At 39.2% G+C, this 20,127-nt stretch overlaps 1 protein-coding gene across 2 annotated transcripts in view; it reads right to left on the reverse strand.

The window, feature by feature from the left end:
- PKHD1 (PKHD1 ciliary IPT domain containing fibrocystin/polyductin) overlaps positions 1-20,127 on the reverse strand; it is a 447,336-nt gene that overhangs the window by 112,706 nt on the left and 314,503 nt on the right. For both annotated transcript variants that reach the window (XM_024558059.3, XM_045193323.2), the window contains 5 exons: positions 19,218-19,372; positions 17,680-17,832; positions 11,054-11,932; positions 10,228-10,396; positions 8,500-8,657 (listed from right to left, as the gene is read on the reverse strand). In XM_024558059.3, the coding sequence (XP_024413827.2) occupies positions 8,500-8,657; positions 10,228-10,396; positions 11,054-11,932; positions 17,680-17,832; positions 19,218-19,372 (1,514 nt within the window). The remainder of the gene's footprint in view (positions 1-8,499; positions 8,658-10,227; positions 10,397-11,053; positions 11,933-17,679; positions 17,833-19,217; positions 19,373-20,127) is intronic.

Below are 20,127 nucleotides of genomic sequence, written 5' to 3' on the forward strand. Positions count from 1 at the left end.
AGAACCGTGTGAGGTCCCACGATGCCTAGTTTGAAGGGGGCTGAGGCATCATTGTCCTATATATAATGTTTCTTGTATCTTGTATCTTCTTCAATAAATGTCTCTATTTTTCATATTTCATGGCTGGATACCTTTTGGACAGATCATGCATCTCCAACTATACATGATTTCACCAATGTACTTTGTGCCAATTTTATACCAATTACTTTTCTCCACCACGTAGCCTGGCCCTCCTGCCCCCATGCGTGAGGACAGGAATGATCTGTTATCTCCCTTGGTGTCCCTCCTAGGGTACCCCAACAGTGCTTTGCTCTCACTGAGCATTCAATAAACATATGTCCAAATAGGAAAACAAAAACAAAAACAAAAACACTGTACATGAACTCACTGGGGAAAAGGGAAAGTACAGAAAAATTACCATAATAAATATTTGGCTTCATGACCGAAGCTCATACTCTCTATTGTCATCACACAACCTCCAGTGGTTAACATGGGCAAAACACTTTTCTTGGATGTGACAGAGAGTAGTCTGTACATGAAAAATGGTTAATATATGGCTTTTTTGTGGTTGCAACTACATTGCCTTTCAAAAACATTACAATAATTCAGTTATTTTTTAACCAAAAAATCTATTTGCTACCATGTAAAATGGAAATATGTGAGTTATCCAGTTAAATATATCTTGGTATAGCACCCCACTGCGTGACTCAGGCCACATGATGATAATTATCTAGAAGTGGTTACAAGCCCAGACTTTGGAATTAGACAAATATAGATATAAATCTTGGTTCTGCACATTCTAGCTGTGGGACCATGAAAAATTAGTTAACTTTTCTAAATCCCTATTTTTCTAAATGCTGAACAGGCATAACAATCCCTACATGTTAAGGCTGTTGAAAGGATAAACGGGAATGTTTATAAACCACTTTCCATAATGCCTGGCACAGGGAATATGCTAGATAAATGGTAACTATTATTATTGCTAGTTGGCAGTGACAACTGCTTTGTTCTGCGTAGACAGGACTTTCTGTGTGAGAACAGCTGATAGATCTAAGAGAGCTAATCCTAGAGAATGACAGAAAAAAGGAAGAAAACCTAGAAGGAGGCTACAGTTTGCAGTATAGCATCGCGTTAAAAACACAGGTTCAGTCCTGAATCATCTGTTAATTAGCTGTCTGACATGGGCAAGTTACCTAAAGTCTCTACATCCATTTCCACACCTACAAATAGAGAAATCTATCTCGTACGGTAGATCCTGTTGATGGCATTAAATTAGATGAGATCATTCATCTGAAAGTCTCAGCAGAATCAGAAACATGACTATACTTAACAAGTATTAGCTGTTAATGGAAGATTTGAGGAGCAAGACAATCTCAAGGATAAAATACCTGGGTTGAATAAAGAGGAAAGGAAACCAACCCCATGGATCATATGCCTTTTCACATCATCCTTTAAAAATCACACATAAAAAATCATTCCAATGCAAAGAATGGACTATTTCAAAATGCAATTAAGAACTCTTGTGCCCTTCACTGCCTGGAGACCAGGCAAGTCGTGGGGGAGTGAGAGAAAAAGGTGAAGGAAAGGTGATCTTTGGGTCTTAGGAAGTATCACCGGGAGCTTTATTCGCCTCTGCTTGGGATAAGAATCCCTGCAGCCACATATTCCAAAGATTCTCATATTTTCTGAGGCTCCACTGTGCCTTTATATTTTAATACCCTGACATCTGGAATCCTAAAAGTCTGATGTTTAACCATAAATATCTGCTGAGATTAAAGAGCTATATACCAAGTTTCAATCTTTGGGGCCTGTAATTGCTTGGGAAAGAGAATGGTATTTCCCCCTCTAGCTAGAAGAAAAAGACTGCTCTGCAAGCACAGATATCTGCAGACAAATTTTCTGACAACCGTTTCCTCTCTCCATTCTGTCCTCTCATTTCTCCCTCCCTCCTCCCATTTTCTAATACCCTCTTGCTGTCATTCCCAGGACAAATGGGAAGAAAGAGAAGACTGGAAGACTTAAAGGAAGGACACATTTCAAGTTCCAGCAACAAAGAGTTGAGAAAACGCTCACCACTCTCTCTAAAGCCACTGGGCCTGCATCTCCACATTGCTTGCGTTTTCCCATTACTCAGCTAGAAACCACTTTATCACTCTGTGAGCTGACAGTCAAATGCCAGCTTTATTTTCCTTTTTATCTACCTAATCTTTTATTTTTGATTTGAAGCCAGTCACTTTTAAGGTCTCCACAATGGTTTATAACTTACTTTCTCAAGAGGCATCGAAGAAGTAACAAAATTTGAAAAATGTTTCTTACCCTTTCATGGTAAAGAATGAGAAACTCTCACCTTCCCTGGAGGTGAATTTGGTCAGAAATCCTGATCAGACCACAGCACTTTTCTGGGAATAATGTCAAGAAAAGTGTGGGAAAAGCTTATCGTGAATTTAGGGTTTTAATATAATGATTCAACATAGAATTTAAAAAATAAACTTAGCATTGTACCCATTTTTACCCAGTGATGTATTATAAAAGTGACATTTTTGAGCTCACTCAACTCATTCCAATACAGGACAAATATCTATATTTTTTAAAAGTTTGATATATTCTTATGTTTAAGGACTTAATTCAGATTGTAAATACTTCTGTATTTTTTTTTAGTGAATGTTCTTTTCCCTTTCAGAAATATGTCCAGTGTGTATATAAGCAAGCATGTTTATGTCTGTTGGTATTTGGCACAGAACAGCTATTCTTGATTTTTCATGAGAAGTTGAAACTGCCCACTTTTTAAGTTAAAAGTGTTCATTGTCTTCTTTGTCTTAACAAAGAAGACAATCCTGTCTACTTACTTCAAAGGAAGCATATGACTCACAGCAGTGATTCCCCAACCTTAGCACAGCAGAATCACTTGGGGAGGCTGTGTGTGTGTGTGTGTGTGTGTGTTTAAGCACAAAGACTCTGGCCTCATAAACACCTATTGACTTGAAATCCCCTCAACATAAAGTGAATGTTTAATGTCCTAGATGATTCAGATGATAAACCAGCTTTGGAGCCACTTTCCTAAGTATATCACAGGCATCCCCTAAATGAGAAGTTTTGGCAGAAGAACAGGGGTTTTTTGTTTTGTTTTGTTTGTTTGTTTTAACTTTCCAGTCCTTTGAGGACCAATAGTTTTGGAAATACAGTATAACTTATCAGACAATTAGACATACAAAATAAAAGCCCAAGTTTTATTTATTAGATTCAACAGACCTAAAATTACTCTGGCAGATTGTTATGTTTCTAAATGATAGATTTCTGTACTTATCTCACTGTGGAGAGTTTGTGGGCCGGCACAGGATGACTCATGGAGGAGCGCATTTCTTGGGCCCCCCTAACTTCAGCTTCCTAATTGCACTGCCTGCTCCCAGCCTTGCTCCCACCAATTATACGTGCACTCTATAGCAGCTTGTATGATCTTGTCAGAGAGTGAATAAAATCCTATCACCACCTTTCTTAAAACCTTCCGACATCATCTTATTAAATTAGCCTGGCCTGTAAAAAAGATGGCTCTTGGCTAGCTCCAACTACTCCCCTTTTCATTTACTATGTACCAGTGGCGCTGACCTCCTTTCCACCCACCCCTCAGACACGTTGAGGCCATTCGTGTCTTAGAACCACTGCTCTGGCTGGTCCTTCTCCCTGGAAGGTTCCTTCTTCTGCTCAGAGCAGTGGGACTCCTCACTCCTCACTCAGGTCTCATTGGAAATGTAACTAATTCAAATAGCAGCTTCCCTACACACATGTGCACACACAGACACACACCCTTCATACTACCTCCCTAGCCCAGAACCCTATTTCACTTTTTAATAACTCATCTCTAGTGGAATATTTTTACTTATTTGTTCCCATATTTCCACTGGCACATAAGTTTGAGAAAAGCAGGAACATTATCTTTTTCACAACTATAGTCCTATCCTTAGGAAGGTGCTGGTAGAGTAGAGAGTAGGTGGTCAAAATGCATGCTCCAAATGAATGAAGATGCCCACTTCAGTGCTTAGCACACTAAAGGTGCTCAGCGCATGCCAGCTTCTACTTCATCTCCCTCGGCTGTCTTCATCACATCGGAGAAATTGTAAATGGTCACTGAAACTAAAGCTCTGACTTTTTTCAGTCCTCTCCCAACAACACCAGTGTTCCACACATAGGAACTTGTCTGAGAGGTGATGCCAAGTGCTAGCCATCCAGCACAAACAGGAAGTAAATCAGAAACAAAATGGGAAGCTTTGAAATCTATCTAGTCTTACTTAAATGGGATGTTAGTTTCAAGACTTTGCTTTTCTACATGATTTTGGATATTCAGATTATCAAATGCCTCTGCAATCAAAATAAATTCTTTCCAGAATAAAATGCAAATAGTTCTTAGAGGATCTCCTTCTAGGGATTAGTTGCTTTGCACTCTATTGTCACGCATGCTTCAAAGTTGGCTGCAAATGTAAACTTACAGATAAGTACAAAGCAAAATTAACAGCTCACTTTTCCCCTGGCTACACACACTGCATTGCACAGATAAAAAACCCACTGGCACAGTATTTTTCATAGCCGATCCACACGGATAATGTTTGCTCCCAATGCTGGAGTATATGACAACATGTGGGCACCTATAGATATCAGTCTGTGTGGATAGTTTTGTATGTGAACTTCTATGTGCAAATAAAACCTGCTTTTTTTTTTTTCAAGTTAAAACTAAACGTCAAAGACAATAGATTCCGAACTCTCAAGAAAATCGAGAAAGGACATAACGGTGTGTTAGACTTAATGCCATTTAGAATAAATGTGGGAGCTGGTTCCAGTAGTCTTCATTTTCATCTTTGCTGCACTGTTCTCACTGCTTTGTAGAAGATCGTAGGTTCTTGTTTTGAAGACAGAAAATACAAAATAGACGTTCCTTTTCCCAAGATTAAATTTGTACTTTTGTCATCCACCAGATTGTGAACAGGAACTGGAAAGTAGCATAGAAGAGAAGGCTTTAAAAGATAAAAACAGACTTGAATCTGGGAAGGAGGGATCTGCTCATATTTGGAAGTCAAAGGAAACACTACAGTTCTGTTGGCACCCAGAAGGCCTTCATTGCAAGAGGACACAGATTGTATTTTTAGTGCAGGAAACCGCAGATTCTACTGTGGGAATCCTTGAGGTTGGTACCTACAGCAACCTCATTTAAAATGTTACAAAGCTTTAAGACATCAGAAGTTGAAGACAGTCAGCTCTATCTCCCTATATACATTCAGCCACTCACACACACGTTCCTGCTTGTCCACACCCTGATAGTAAATGGTATGTAACCATATATACCTACCGGAGTTTGATCATCATTGAATCAGGTTTCAGATCCAAGACAGGGAGAGAAGAAAATAAAATATACACCATGACAACCAGGAGCAAGAAAATGCCTGTGCCTAAATAGTGTGTTTATGCCACAAGGTAAACAACCACCTAAAAGTTCATCAAAAGAACATTAGTATTAACACGTGGAGGATTTGACCGACATTTTAGAGCTCCTGTTTGTGATGGACGTTTCAGAGCCACACGCATGGTTTTGGCACTCACCTCCACAAACGAAAGACTGCTATGACAAAAACCCACGGTTCCCTTCTGAGAAAGGTTTTCTCTCGCCATGGGAAAGGGCACAATTGGCCTGTGTTTAGCAAAAGCCAAAGGGCTGGAGAGTTAATGTCCTCAACAGCATCTCTCAGCAAGAGATGAATGAGGATTTGATAAAAAATACCTCTTCTTGACTTAGCTGGGATAATTTGGGGTCATGTTCCACAGTCTCCTGGAGCTCCCCACTTGACCTCCACATACCTGAGCTCTAGCTGTCCACAGTGGTGACCAGTTTGGTGACAATTTAGTGGCCTCAATGCTTTCTCTATGTCATTTTCTCCCCTTCTCTACTCTCCTGAGTTCACCCCCCACATAAACTACCTGGATTCTAAGCCTTGTATCAGAGTCTGCTTCTGGGGCAACCCACATGAAGACACTATCTTTAGTCCTTATTCTTATTTGAAATGTATTTTTCATTAAGTACTCTGTAATATATACCCCTTGATATTGATTTCACAGAAATGGGGTCCTTACCAAACCCACAAGTTGAGAAAAACATGACAATTATTCATGTACTTATATTACAGCATAAGGCTGTTTCCTACAAGCGAACATTTGTAACAGTGGGATGATTCTTAAAACCAATAGAACAACTAACTACAGAAAGCTATTTGAATAGAAGGAGTGGTAAATGGAGAGTAGCTGCCTATCTTTTTTAAAAAATTTACTATTCTGCATCTATTTTCTCATATAGGCATTTCTATGGATTTCATTCTGTGCAAAAATGTATTTGCTGGTTCTAGTTAACATATCAAAATGAATATTTACTGAGTGTGTTTCATGCACTCAGACTTTTTGAAACCTGTACTGTAATCCCCACAGTTTGTCACTCTGTTACAAAGATAAGCCTTCAACCTATGAAAAAATTTGAGAGAAATATTTAAAAAGTGCTGAAGCATGACATTTTATGGTAATTACAAGACTTATGTAAAACTTCTCTAAATGACAAATGTTATAAAGGAGTAGTAGTTCAAATGGAAGAAAGGTAAAAACAATAAAGGGATACCTGGAATCTTCCTGGTTTTAGGATTCTATATTATAAATTAACTATTAAACCAATGGCCTGAAGGCCTCAGTTTCTTCTGCATGTTTTTGAATGGTTTGCAGAAAAAAGCATCAATAGTCTCCTCAGTTATCAATAATTCATTCACTTGATCAGTTCATAAACTAATATATGTTGCTCGTCCCTGAAATATATAACAGTGAATGGGACAAAATTTTTGCCTTCATCATGCTTGTACTCTAAAAGGGCCAGCAGTAAATCAACAAGTAAGCAAGTACATTTATAATATAATTTCAAGTAATGGAACTGTGACAAAAATAAGCAGGCATAGTAAAGCGTAATGGAGGACTATTTATTTTAGATAGGATGGTCAGGGACGGCTTCTTTGAGGGGTTATCATTCGAACAGAAGGAGCTGTCTCTGCAAAGAAGTGAGAACAGGATATTTCTGGCAGGAGAAATAGCCAATACAAAGGCCCTGAGGTAGGGATAAGTTTATCATGTTAAAGAAAAATAAGACAATGATGAGTAAATAAAAGGGGTATTATGTAATATGAAGTGAGAGAGATGAGCAGGAACCAGATACTACACAGCTTGTAGTTTGGATTTCATTGGGGTGGGGGTGGGGAGGCGGGCACCAACAGAAAGCCATTGGAAAGTTTAAAAGATCATTCTGGCTATCACTGAAAAAATAGACTATAGAGTACAGGAGCATCAAGGAAAAAAACAGAAGACTATTCCCTTGTCAGGTAGGAGATGATGATGGTTAGAAGTGAAAGAATTGAGGTTAAAAAAAGAATAAATTATTGTTTCTAGACATTTTACCTAAATAACCTCATAAATGATGGTACCAATTACTGAAGTAGAGTCAGGTAGGGAAGAAGCAAGTTATAAATGGGGACAGAGATGAAGAATCCCATTTGGGGGCATGTTAAGTCTGAAATGCCAGTTATACTTCCCAATGGAGTGAGTCGAATATACCAGACCAAAGTTCAGGGTCAAGTCTGGGCTGGAGATATAAATTGGAAGTTGGCAGCATTAAATGGTATTTTAACCTTAGACATGGAAGCAAGACGAGGAAGAGAAAAGCAGATCTGAGGACATAGTCCTGGAACATTCACACACACAAAACTTAAAAAAGGAAAGACTAGGAGAGAAGTCTTAAGAATCAACCACTGAAATAGGAAAAAACCAGGGCAAATTCTTTAGATTTACCTGCAGCAGCTTCCACCTGAACTCAAACAAAAACTCAGAGTCTCATTGTTTGTAGAAGTAAGAGGACAATAATCTCCCTGGGGTTCAGCTATAAAAATTGATAGCTAAATGGATTTTGTTTGTATAAGCAAGAAGAAGAAGAAATTTTTATCACAGCCCCCTCCTAAACTCCCAGCACCGATTAGGAAATGAACAGGAAGGCAAACAGCATGCCAGCTGCTCCACCAGCCTCTCTGGATTCAGAGCCCAAAAGTCCTGATGGAAGAGAAAGGTAGAGTTAGAAAACAGAGGACCTGGCTCTATGGCTGACATGTGAAACACTTAGTACTGACGCTGCTTCAGGTCCAGTGACCAAGCTACTGAGAGGATGTTTCTCCTCACCTGTGCACAGAACTAGTGTTGAGAATCTGTACCTTTGACATAGACACAGCAATCTCAAGGAGGCCCCAACAGTGATCCCATCTCTTAATCACTCAACATTCCTGTGATGCAGGTGGGTTGAGCAGTGTATTAGCACGGGCTCCAACTCTGGAATTCAGTGCCTCTCCAGGATATTTTGTTCTCACTAGACAACACAGTCAAACCAGCTCCTTCACATACAGGCTCCATCTACTGGAGGCATCCAGGGAGGTTATAACCAACCTGTGTTGTAGAAGGATCCAGTCCATTCTGCCTCAGTTCTAGGAAACACAGAAACTGGTGGGGGTAGACCCAGGGCTCTCCCATCCAGATCCTTAAAGAGATATTTTCTTGGACTTTCACAGTCTGATTCAGGGCAGCCCAGTGTCCCTAAATCTCTCCTGTAGAGATAGACAGAAAGCAACTCTCACTGCATGATAAGCAACAAAAAAGAAAACATATTGGTATTACTGACCTGATGAAAAATATTCAACAGGATTTTATTATTGATAATGTGTTACATGCTTGTAGATATTAAATAAAACTCTATAGGAAACGTTATTTTCCTGTTAGACAGTCAAGAAGAAAGACTTTATTATTACCTGAATACTCTGGATATATCATCTTTATATAGATTGCTAATTTTCTAAGTAGTAAGATGTAATAAACTGCTCCTAACTCTAATATCTACTGAAAATAATGTAATCATTTCTTTATGGAACTTTGGAGCCTTGCAGTATTTTAAGATTATCATTATAAATATTATATTTGTTCTATATGCAAACAAGGTAAAAATAGATATTATCATTTAACAAATATCTATTGGAAACCTACTATTTACAGGCTGGGGAGTACAATAATCAAAAATATAGACATGGTTCCTATACTTTCAGAATTTAGAGTCAGGTAAGGTACACAAACAAATAATAGGCAATTATAACATTGAATTATGGAGAATTATGAATTTAAGGTCCAATGCTTTTAGGTATCATTAGTAATAATGTTAAAAAATTATTGCATGCCAACCATGTGTTAAGTATTTACAATACAAAGAATCAGATGCTAGTATCATTTAGCTTTATAACTATTTCATCTCATAGGTAATATATGAACATAAGGAAAATTGGACAGGAGAAAAAAGAGTAAATAACCCAAATTGCATACTTAATAATATTTAGGTACCAAAAGTGGCTTAGGAGTGGGTGTCTTCAGGAGACAGATTTTGGGCCAAAAACATAAACTTCCCAACTGGGGTAGTTTTTCTTCATTCATTTCTTGCAACTAAAGGACTTTTCCCCAATGTTGTGAGGAAGAAAATGTAACCCATTTTCCTTGCTCCTGATTTTCACACTCCTTTTTATGGCAAAAATAATGCTGTATCTAGTTTTCAGATTCTTGAATAAACTCTCAGACCCTAGGTTCAAGAATAGAGTTATACCTGGTCTGAGCATCATTACCTGTCCAAGCCACATGGTTCAGCTCAGAGATTCCTGACATGGTCTCCTTCTTCCCACCAATCGCTGCACAAGGGCTCCTAAGCTTCCTTCTGAAGACTAGTGACACTATACTCTATAGAATATTCAAAAATTGAGCTAAAATTTTTCCAATGATTGAAAACATCCTATAGAACTATCTCTAGTAAAGACAAAATGATAAAAGAATATCAGTAAAAATTGCACTGCATCATTTCTGCCCCTTTTGTAGCCAAAGAAAGTCACATGGCAGAACCCAGATTTAAGAGAGAGAAACAGCCTCAGCCTCTTAGTGAGAGTGATCACAAAAATCATATATTAAAGCACACGAACACAGAAGTAAAGAATGGGGGGCATTCAACTAATCTAACATATCTTTCCAGAAAGACTTATTTTTATTTCCACTGATGATTTTATTCTTTTTCAAACACATGTAAGGATTTGAAGAATTGCCAAATACTTCATAGAAGTGGCTTAGTATAAATGCTTTAACTGGTACCTGGTTTGTAAAGGAGAAAAGTAGAACTTGTTTTTATCTTTGATGTTTAGCATTTTGGTCCTCTCTGCTATTATGGGATGAATGATTCCAGTGTCCTCTGCATTGGGCAGAATGCAGACATCTAGGTCACCGTTGTAGCAACTCTTCACAAAACTAGAAAAGGTGACATCTGAAAAAAATTTGTAAGATATCGTAACATGATATCATGTAAACTACCAACCACAAATATAGACTACCCAACTAAAATATCTGTGCTACTGTATGTCCAAGAGTTTACGTAAACCTTGACTTAATTATGTGTAATTCTTCAAGACAGGACTTATTGTTTGCAAAATATAAGAAAGAGAATTTCAACATATTAATGTCTTAAGAGCAATATCTTTTATGATAGGTTGATCAAAATCCATAGGGAGTAACTAAAATATCACAAAAGAGATCTAATAGAAAATTATTGCATAGGCAGGGGTATGACTTTGATTTTATTCCTGGCTGCCCACCAACTGGTCAACCACTGTGGTTAGACACAATTTCTGTATCCATATTCCTTCCTTTGTACAACAGGGAAAATAACACCTAAGAGAAATTTTGTATAATCAAATGAAATGCTATAAAAACCCTTCTACATGTATAAAGCAGTCATCTTTTAAAGGAATCACTCATTGACATTACAAACTATCATTGTGGTTATCAACACCTGGTACGTGGTCAATTGTACAAGTGCTGGACTACACTATACACTTTTGTGGATATAACTTCAGAATGCTATTGCAAATTCTATGCACAGATGTATGAAACTACATTGTGTGGATAAGCCCAAGCGTCCTACCTTGAAGTTTCATGATTCCTGAAATCGAATGACCATTTCTCACTTTGTGCCATGGTTCCCGAGGCCACCGATTTGGTTCTGAGGTGAAGACAGGCCACAGAATGCCAACTCGACCCCCTCTTGGGTTGGAAGGGGCTCGGTCTGCTAATGTCAAGTTGTCAGAGGAAGGCTTAACCCTGTCCTGAATGCAGTCAAAAGAGGAGCTAGTGGCCACAATGACTGAATTCCTAAGCACAATCTGCACATTTTCAATGGAATGCTGCGAAACAGAAGACACGTATACTGTTACCAGAAGACCAATAGTGTTGTCCACCAGAGTGATGTTCTCCATCTCCACGCTGTTCTCCACATGTAGCATGGCACCGTAGTCAAAGTTCTTGAAGGCCAAAAAGCCAGAGACACTAGTACAGTTGCCAAGTTCGCTTTCCTTATAGAGATGAAGACCATGAAGACTTGAGTGGGCCACGTTGTCAGACCAAAGAGCTTCAAGAGAGGAACACCTCTGGCCTTGGATGTGAAAGCCAAGTCTCTCTGATCCTGCCACAACATTACCATGGAGGCTGATGTCCTTTGCCTTGTTCACTTTGATTCCTGCCACCCAATCGGTGGAGCCCACTGACTGTGTCGTCAGAACCACAAGATTATTAGAGGCAGAATAGGCCTGACCCTCCAAATCAATGCCATGGCCAACTGTGCTAAACACTATATTGTCTTTTAAAATGATCCCGTGACTGGCAACTGCATGAATGCCCCCACCGCAGCTCTGGTGCAGAGTAGAAGACGTTATCCAGGACCCTGACGACACATGAGTGAATTCGATGGATGAAAACGACGGTGACCCAAAGTTCCGAATTTCTACATTTAAAAGTTGAAGGATTCCTGTAAACAAAATGCATATCGTCAGGTACTTTTTGCTTCTCCACAAAAGGCAGACAGATGGTCCATTTATTAGCCCCAGAATATGCACATTTTTCATTGAAATGTAATCTTTTATTCTTAGCACTAGCACAATATTTCATGCCAGTGAGTCCCACTAACAAAATGTGAATTTTTAATATATGACATTAATGCCTAGAAAGTTTCATGTGAGATCTGAAGAGTCTGGGGACAGGACGGGGAAAGAGGAAAGCTAGAGAAAGCAGATGGGCACTGGAGATGGGCTCACCAAGCTTAACAATGTTCCATGCACCTGCCTGCAGGGCTGGGCCAAGGACCTGGGTCAGAACGAAGGGACTGTGGATTCCTGGGCACTCACCTCAATGTGCCGCCTCCCTCCTTGTTTCTCAGTGACCACATGTGAAAAGGTCAGAGCCACCCACAGAGATATTGCATGAAAAAATGTAACAGCCAACTCCATAAAACATTTTAAACATTTCTTAAGAGTATGATGTAAGTGAAAAGTTTGACATTCAATACATGCTTCTTGATTAAGACATGATAGAGGAAATAACATATTTATAAAATGATTTTAAGATTCTATAAAATGGTGTATTTTTATCTTAGCCACACTACATTCTCTTTTTCATAATAATTAGACTTTTGGCATCTTTTATATCAGGAGAGGTTACTGAATTATTTAGTCTTACTGACAATTTTATTTGGACTATTTTAAGTAAATATTATTAAAACAATATATAGTGAATCCATAGATTGATTTTAAAATATAATGAGCACTAATATGTCAGTGTGTATACTCTTGGTAAAATAGATAGTAATGTGATTATCAGAAAAACTGAGGTAAACTTGAAACTATAATATGTAACTGTCATACAGCATCTATATGTACCAGGCACTGTTCCGTTACACGTGTACAGGGGTGGCCAAGAGTAGACTTACGGTTGTTCATATACAATACAATAATTCATATACAAAATACAATAATTCATAAATAATAATATAAAAATAAACTGTTTCACATATTCACCATTGTAAACCTATTTTTGTCAAATTACACGTGTGTGTGTGTGTGTGTATATATATACATATATATAATATAAGTTTTCTGACATCAGACAAACCATGCTACAGGAAAATAAAAATTCAGGGAAAGATAAAATTCAAGTAGTTATTAAATCATCTCCAGTTTCAAAGCAGAGGAAAGTTCACAATTTATATGTTTATTATATTTATATGTGTTTACATATACCTTAGGCACATCACAATTTATATTGAAGATGGCACGGAATATGTAACATATAAGGATATGACCTCCTTAAATTTTCACAAAAGTGCTCTGAGGTAAGTACAGCCATTATCCCAATGTTACAGATAAGAAAACTCAGACAGAGAAGGGTAAGTGACACACTAGGACTTGAATGTAAGCATACAGATGGAGAGGCTGCACTATTAACCCCAGGCAAGCACACGGGGAAGAGTGGGGGACGTGGTAGAATCAAAAGAGGAACTTTACCTCGAGAGTCAGGTGACTGGGCTGTAGCTATGTGCCAATATTAGTCATATGCCCTTAGCCAGGTTAGTCAGCATCTTGGTCCCTTACTTTAAAAAATTGATATTTTCAATGCCAAAGGTAAACTAAGAAATTATTTCTCTCATTAAAATTGGAGGGACCCAGAGTGTTTTAGCAATAGTATTTAAAGGTCAGAGGTAGTCCAGCCTAAACCCTCCACCTTCCCCACTGCCTTTCACAGAGGAGAGACGAGAACCCTTGCAAATCAGCTGCTGTGAAGAACCAAGCGCTTGTGAGTAGGAGAGATGCAGTGTCTTTCTTCATGTCAGACAGACAGTAGGATTCCAACACATCTAAATTCTCACACGACACTGGCTGAGAAGACACGGAGAGATAGCATGGACGTAGTCTGGAATGCTGAAACACCCGGAAGCTATTTGCCTGGTGCTCTCACTTCTGATGTCACTAGTGGCCCTCACCAGTAACGCAGAGCTGAAAGGGCTGTCAGATCTGTCTCCGCATAGAGCTTTGGCACAAAGGACACCACAGGCAGTGTGAGTCCACACGTAACCACCTCATTTTGCAGAGGGGAAGGTGGCTCAAGAATCTCAGTCAAAACAAGGAAAAAATTATTTCCAGTCAAAATAATATTATTTTAATTACTGTCTTTTACTTCATATTGGCATAGTTATAATTGATAGTTTTGTATAAGACTGAAAACCAATTAATAGCAATACATAAAATATCTTACGCATTTAGAGAATCAAGCAATGATTCTGTTCATGACTATTTTCCTATTTTTTTCCTTATGAAAATCACAATTCTGAGGACAAGTTGCTGGATATGTTGGTCAGAAGGAGGAAACTGACAAAGATCTCTGATTTAAAAGCAAGACTAGTAAGTTCTGGTCTGCTTTTCTGCCCTATAACCATGGAACATCCATAGCTGGCACCCTTGACCTACACCTGCAGATCTTACCAAATCCAGGCTCTGCAGGATGTTACAGAAAAATGGAGAGGTTCATATTTTAAAAACATGTATTTAACACATTTAATTCTGATAAAAAACCTATGAAGAAGGTTCCATCATTATTAGTTGATGAGAGTGAGGCCCCGAAGGATTTAGTAATTTATCTTAAGTCACAGAGTTAATCACAAGTCAGGATTCAAATCTGAACAGTTTGGCTCGAGAACCTATACATTTAGTCACTCCACAAAACCTTGTTTTACTGATAATGAAACTGAGGCTTGTTCACAATCACACACCTAGCAAGCAGTAGAACTAAAATTTGATCCCAATCAGCTGCATTTCCCAGCCTCTTCACCATCAGTACAGCTGAGGAGGCCAAACCCAGGACACTTAGACAGCAAGCTCAGAGCCAAGGGCAAGAGGGACACAACTGATGGTTTGCAAACAGACTCAAATTTAGGACTGCTGATTCATTCTGTTTTTGCTCCTTTGTAGTATAACAATAGGAGAAGGGGGTTTAGGTTTGAGTGTGAGTTTTGCCTATGTCACTTTCTGTAAGTTACTAAACCTCTTCACATCGCTCATCCTCAATTCTGAAAGAAAGGTAAGAATAGTGTTTTCGTGGAGATTAAAACACTAAGCCCAATATCTGGCACAGAGTAAGAGATTAATAAATGATTATTAGTGCCCTGACCAGTGTGGCTCAGTTAGTTGGAGCACCATCCTGTAATTGAAAGGTCATGAGTTCAATTCCTGGTCAGGACACATACGTAGGTTGTGGGTTCCATCCCTAGTCTGGGCCCGTATGGGAGGCAACCAATCGATGCTTCTCTCTTGCATCAATGTTGCTCTCTCTCCCTTCCTCTCTCTCTAAAAACAATGGAAAAAATGTCCTCAATTGAGGATAAAAAAATAAAAATAAATAGATGATTGTTAATGATTATCATTGTAGGTCATTGTCAAAAAAAACTCTGACTAAAACTTGTAAATAAACTGAATCTTGCAACTCTCTATAAATAATCTTTTAAAAGATGTCAAAGCAAATCTCACATTAAAATTTGCATACAGAATTCTATATCTGGTAGGTTAATACATTCTTGGGCCAAAACATCATAAGACATTCTGTAGTCCCTGAAATGCAAAGGTTCTTAATACAATGTGGGAACCTGGATTGGACTCTGAGACAGTGAAAGGACACTAGTGGAAAAGCTGGAGGAATCTGAATAATGTCTGGAGTTCAGTTAATAGTAGCACCAATGTTAATTTTTTTGGTTTTGGCAAATGTACCAGAGTTATTTCAGATATGAGCAGTAGGAGAAACTGGATGAAGGGTATACAGGGACTCTCCATACTACCTTTGCAACTTTTCTATAAATCCAAAATGTTTACAAAATTAAAAGTTCATTTAACAAGGGCTTCAGAATCAGGATCAGCCCTGGCTGGAGTGGCTCAGTGGATTGAGTACCAGCCTGTGAACCAAAGGGTCACTGGTTTGATCCCCAGTCAGGGCACATGGTTGGGTTGTGGGCCAGGTCCCCAGTAGTGGGTGTGTGAGAGGCAACCACACATTGATGTTTCTCTCCTTCTCTTTCTCCCTCCCTTCCCCTCTCTCAAAAGAAAAAAAAAATCAGGATCAAATGTGAACGTTCCTTCTGCCACTTTCTAGCTGGATGGCTTTTCTTACTCTTCATTTATTTTGCTCATTGGCATTTATTGAGCACCTAGTATACATATTATAGTAACCATTGTAGGAAAACCCAACCTTGTCCTCAGGAGTTTACAAGCTCGTGACAGAGCTTTACAAATTAGCAGGCAATTTTATTATATATTCTGTTTCCACATCAATAAAAATGACTCTCTCACGGGGATGGTAAGGTGAACTGAGATGAAATAGGCGTGGAAACCAGCATAGTTGCTGGTTGAGAAGAGTCATTTAGTGTGGGTTCTCTCCTTTCCCCTGGGGAAAATTTTAAAAACCCCGGATCAGCAATGTCAGAGGAACAGGTCCAAGTCAATCTTTCTGAGGGTCCACGTCTGGCTTCGTGCTCTACCATCAGAAGTGGTCAAGGGTCCTGGGTCTGTGACCATGCCCTGCCTGGGCCAGCAGTGTAGGCTAGAAGAGGCCCTGCCTTGCTCTCCCTTCCTGATTCTCCACGTTCATCACCTCCGGGATAGTTTCATTTCCAGAAGACCAGGACTCAGCCTTTGTCTCAGTCTTCTTGAGCAGAATTTCTCATCTCAACACCATGGACATTTGGGACCAGATAATCCTTTCTTGTGGGGAGCTTGTCTCATACACATTGTAGGACATTTACCATTTACATTTACCCACTAGATGCCAGCACGTCCCCTCCCTGACCAAAGCTATGCGAAGCAGAAATGTCTTCAGGTACCCTTTGGGGCAGGGGTGCGGAGAAGCAAAATCACTTCTGTTGAGAAGTGATGGAGTGACAGCTCATGGAGTGAAAACTTGTTCTATAGACCAGAAATCCCGAACTTTGGATTTGAGGTCTGAAGATTGCCCTTTATCATCCTGATGAAACAGATGTGCCAACAAAAGGTGTTCCATGCTCGATACGCATGGGAAGTGGCTAGATCCTCTCTTCCAGGCTTTCTCAAAGCCTTTATCGTGTTCATGTGTGCAGTGACTCTCTAAATAGACCTGTAGTGACAGTCTTTCCCAAATTTATTTGGCTACAAAACAACTTTGGGATAATATTTAAGGAATACAAGTTTAAGAAATAAGGTACTAATCAAATAGTTGCATGGCATCCCAAGAGCTAAAACTTGAAAGAAACAGGAGAGAATGAACTGATCCTTAAAGCAGTCTAGAATATGGAAATCATTTTTATTTAAATTTACGCTAGTAATTTATAGCGTGAGCTAAGGCCTGCCATCAGATATAGCACGCTACTGGGAAAGAGTAATAGAAATTCAGGAAAGAGATAAAACTCAAATGGTCATTAAATCATCTATAATTTCAAAGCAGAGGAAATTTCACATCTGCTGAAGATGTTTTCTTTGAGGTAAAATTGTGCATATGTGCTGATCGCTAGTATATTATTTTAACATCACACCGATAATTAAGCACAGATTAGGACTGAAAATTCATAGCTTCTTGGAGCACAGAGGAGCGATCTAACTTGAACATTTTGTTTTATAAAGGAAAATTCTCACAGTGGGAATTTCTGTGTGGCTCAGATGAATAAGCTCCAATTGGTAATGTTTAGTAACTGGAAATTTCATTCACCTGAAAATTCTTCTCTGCTGGACTTCCTGAAGGACCCCACAAGTAGTCTCCCCATACAGGATGTATCAGGCTGGATTTGTATATTTCGGGTCAAAAGTCCAACCTCAGCAGCCAAACGAATGGACCGGCCATCCTCCATGACATGTACACTTCCTGGGGCAAAAGAGTTGGGGAAGGAAAACCTTTAAAAACCTATTTCAGAAATTGCCAGCTGGGGACCCAGGGAACCTACCACATGTTAACACTCCTTTCCCCTTGGAAGTCCTACCAACGCTAAGGTCTGCTTTTCCTCAGGCATTCTCCACAGTGTCAGCTGAGAAATGAAAAGCCCGTTTACTTATGTCTCTTTGGGATCCGAGTGAGAGTGCTTGAGCGAGAATTCATTTCTCCGCAATAACTGTGGGGACTGGGACAGGTCACTGGCTCAGGGATGTCAGGGCAGACCTGACTAGTTAGTGGGGTCCCCAACCTCCTTCCTTAAATTCATCAGTGTGAGGCTCAGCGTTCGGTGGTACAATGTCTGCGGACTTCTTTCATGAGTATGAGGAATCCCAGAGCCACAGAAGCAATGACAGAACTAAAGTGAGTAAAGGGACAAAGAACAGTGGCAGCGTCCTCCCACAGTGGGTCTCAAGTTCACTACTGCCTGAAGGAGCCTCCTCGGCAGCGGGAGCGGGAGTCAAGTGCTGGCTCGTTTCACGCCCTCCACAAACATTTCACCTGGAGCTTTACTGGCAAGGAGCACTGACGATTTCTCTATTCTTGGCTACTTTTTTAAAAAAAGGAAACTATCCTTGGAACTATGATTTAAATATAGCTTTAGATACAGTCCTATTGAAAACATCTATTTCTCTCTCACAAATCGGAGACAAAAACATATTCCCTAATCCTTCTCTTTCCATGTTTTATGACTTATTACCTATATTTCCTGTGTTCGGTGTATCTGTAACACTGAAGCAGGAAGCTTATGGTTATGTTTATTTATTATTTTTGTGTAATATATTTTGACTGTGTACAGCATATAATAATATTCTGCACTTTTTTTTTTTTAGAAAAGGCACTTGGGTTTTTGCGGGGGGGGGGGGTTGTAGCAGTAGTAATCAATACACAAAATGAACTTTATGTCAGGAAATACACATTCCTAATTATGGAAAAAGAAGTCATTATTTACAATTACTACCACATTCTAAATAATTGTGTGATTCAGAGTGCCAGGAAATGAACTGGAAACTCAGCTCCCATGAGATGTATTCTGGCCTAGTCATGAAAATGTCCAATGACCTTGAACAAGAGCTGTAACCATTTTTGCTTCTAGACTTGCCAGTATAAATGAAAGTTTAAAAATCCCTTCACATCAAAATATTTTTAATTAGGTAATAAAACTAATGAAGGGGTAGAGATAAAGCCTTCTAGGGTGACTCCAGGACAGCAGAAGATACTATCCAGCTCCTCTGAATGGTGATCCGCCCCAAGGTCCCAGGGCAACGATGTTCCCTCTGGCTCATTCACTTCCCTTCACCAACAAAGCACAGCCTTACCAATGTGCCGGTGTTTGAGCCGCTCCTGGATCCTCACATGGTGGCCCTTGACTTCTTTCACAGTGAGGACCTCTGCTTCGTGAGGCTCATAAGAAGAGGAACTAAGGACAATTTTGTCTTGGGGTCGCCAATCCACTGTGTCCTCTACTATAATTCTGCAACAGCACAAGAAAGGCATCAGGTGTACCAGCAATGCAACACAGATCACCTACTTAACTCCAAATGGAAGAGGAAATGCACTACAACCAACCATTCCCACCAGGGACATTAAAGAAGGAATTCCAAAAGACTTTTGCAAAAAGTTCAATGCCTATGAAGTCAAACTTCTGGCTCACGTGTATACAGTATGGAAATAGCAAAGATATTCTGTGTCCAGGAAGTTCAAGAAAAAGGAACAAGAAAAAGTAAAATTTCCAGAGTCTATACATGAATTCATAAGTGGAAATCTTCCTCCTTGATTAGCAAACAGTTAGATAATGAAGGTATTTTGAGAAGATTAATTCTTAAATTTTCTGAAGACCTGTAGTACAATTTTAAGACAATTTATCATCACCCATTAAGGCTCGTACTTTTATGGTCAGACAGATACAGGTGTGCATCCCAGAGGTGCAACTTACTAGCTGTGTGACCCGGAGAAGTAACTCAAACTTTTCGAAAAGTGACAATATTTAAGCTTCCCTCCAACATCCCAGAGTTATTGCAGAGATGAAAATATACACTCCTCTAGTGTGCGACGTCCCAAGCATCGTGTCCTCACACAACATAAAACCATGAGGGTTTTATTCATTTTTGTTTGTTTTCTTAACTCACATTTAGTACAATTTCTGTTCAGTCTTTCACTGCCGCCTAGCTTTTCTAGTGAATGTCTTATTCTCAATTCACATTCACTACTAACTTCAATGAATTGTAT

Source organism: Desmodus rotundus, chromosome 11 (assembly GCF_022682495.2).
Source record: "Desmodus rotundus isolate HL8 chromosome 11, HLdesRot8A.1, whole genome shotgun sequence".
NCBI lineage: Eukaryota > Metazoa > Chordata > Mammalia > Chiroptera > Phyllostomidae > Desmodus > Desmodus rotundus.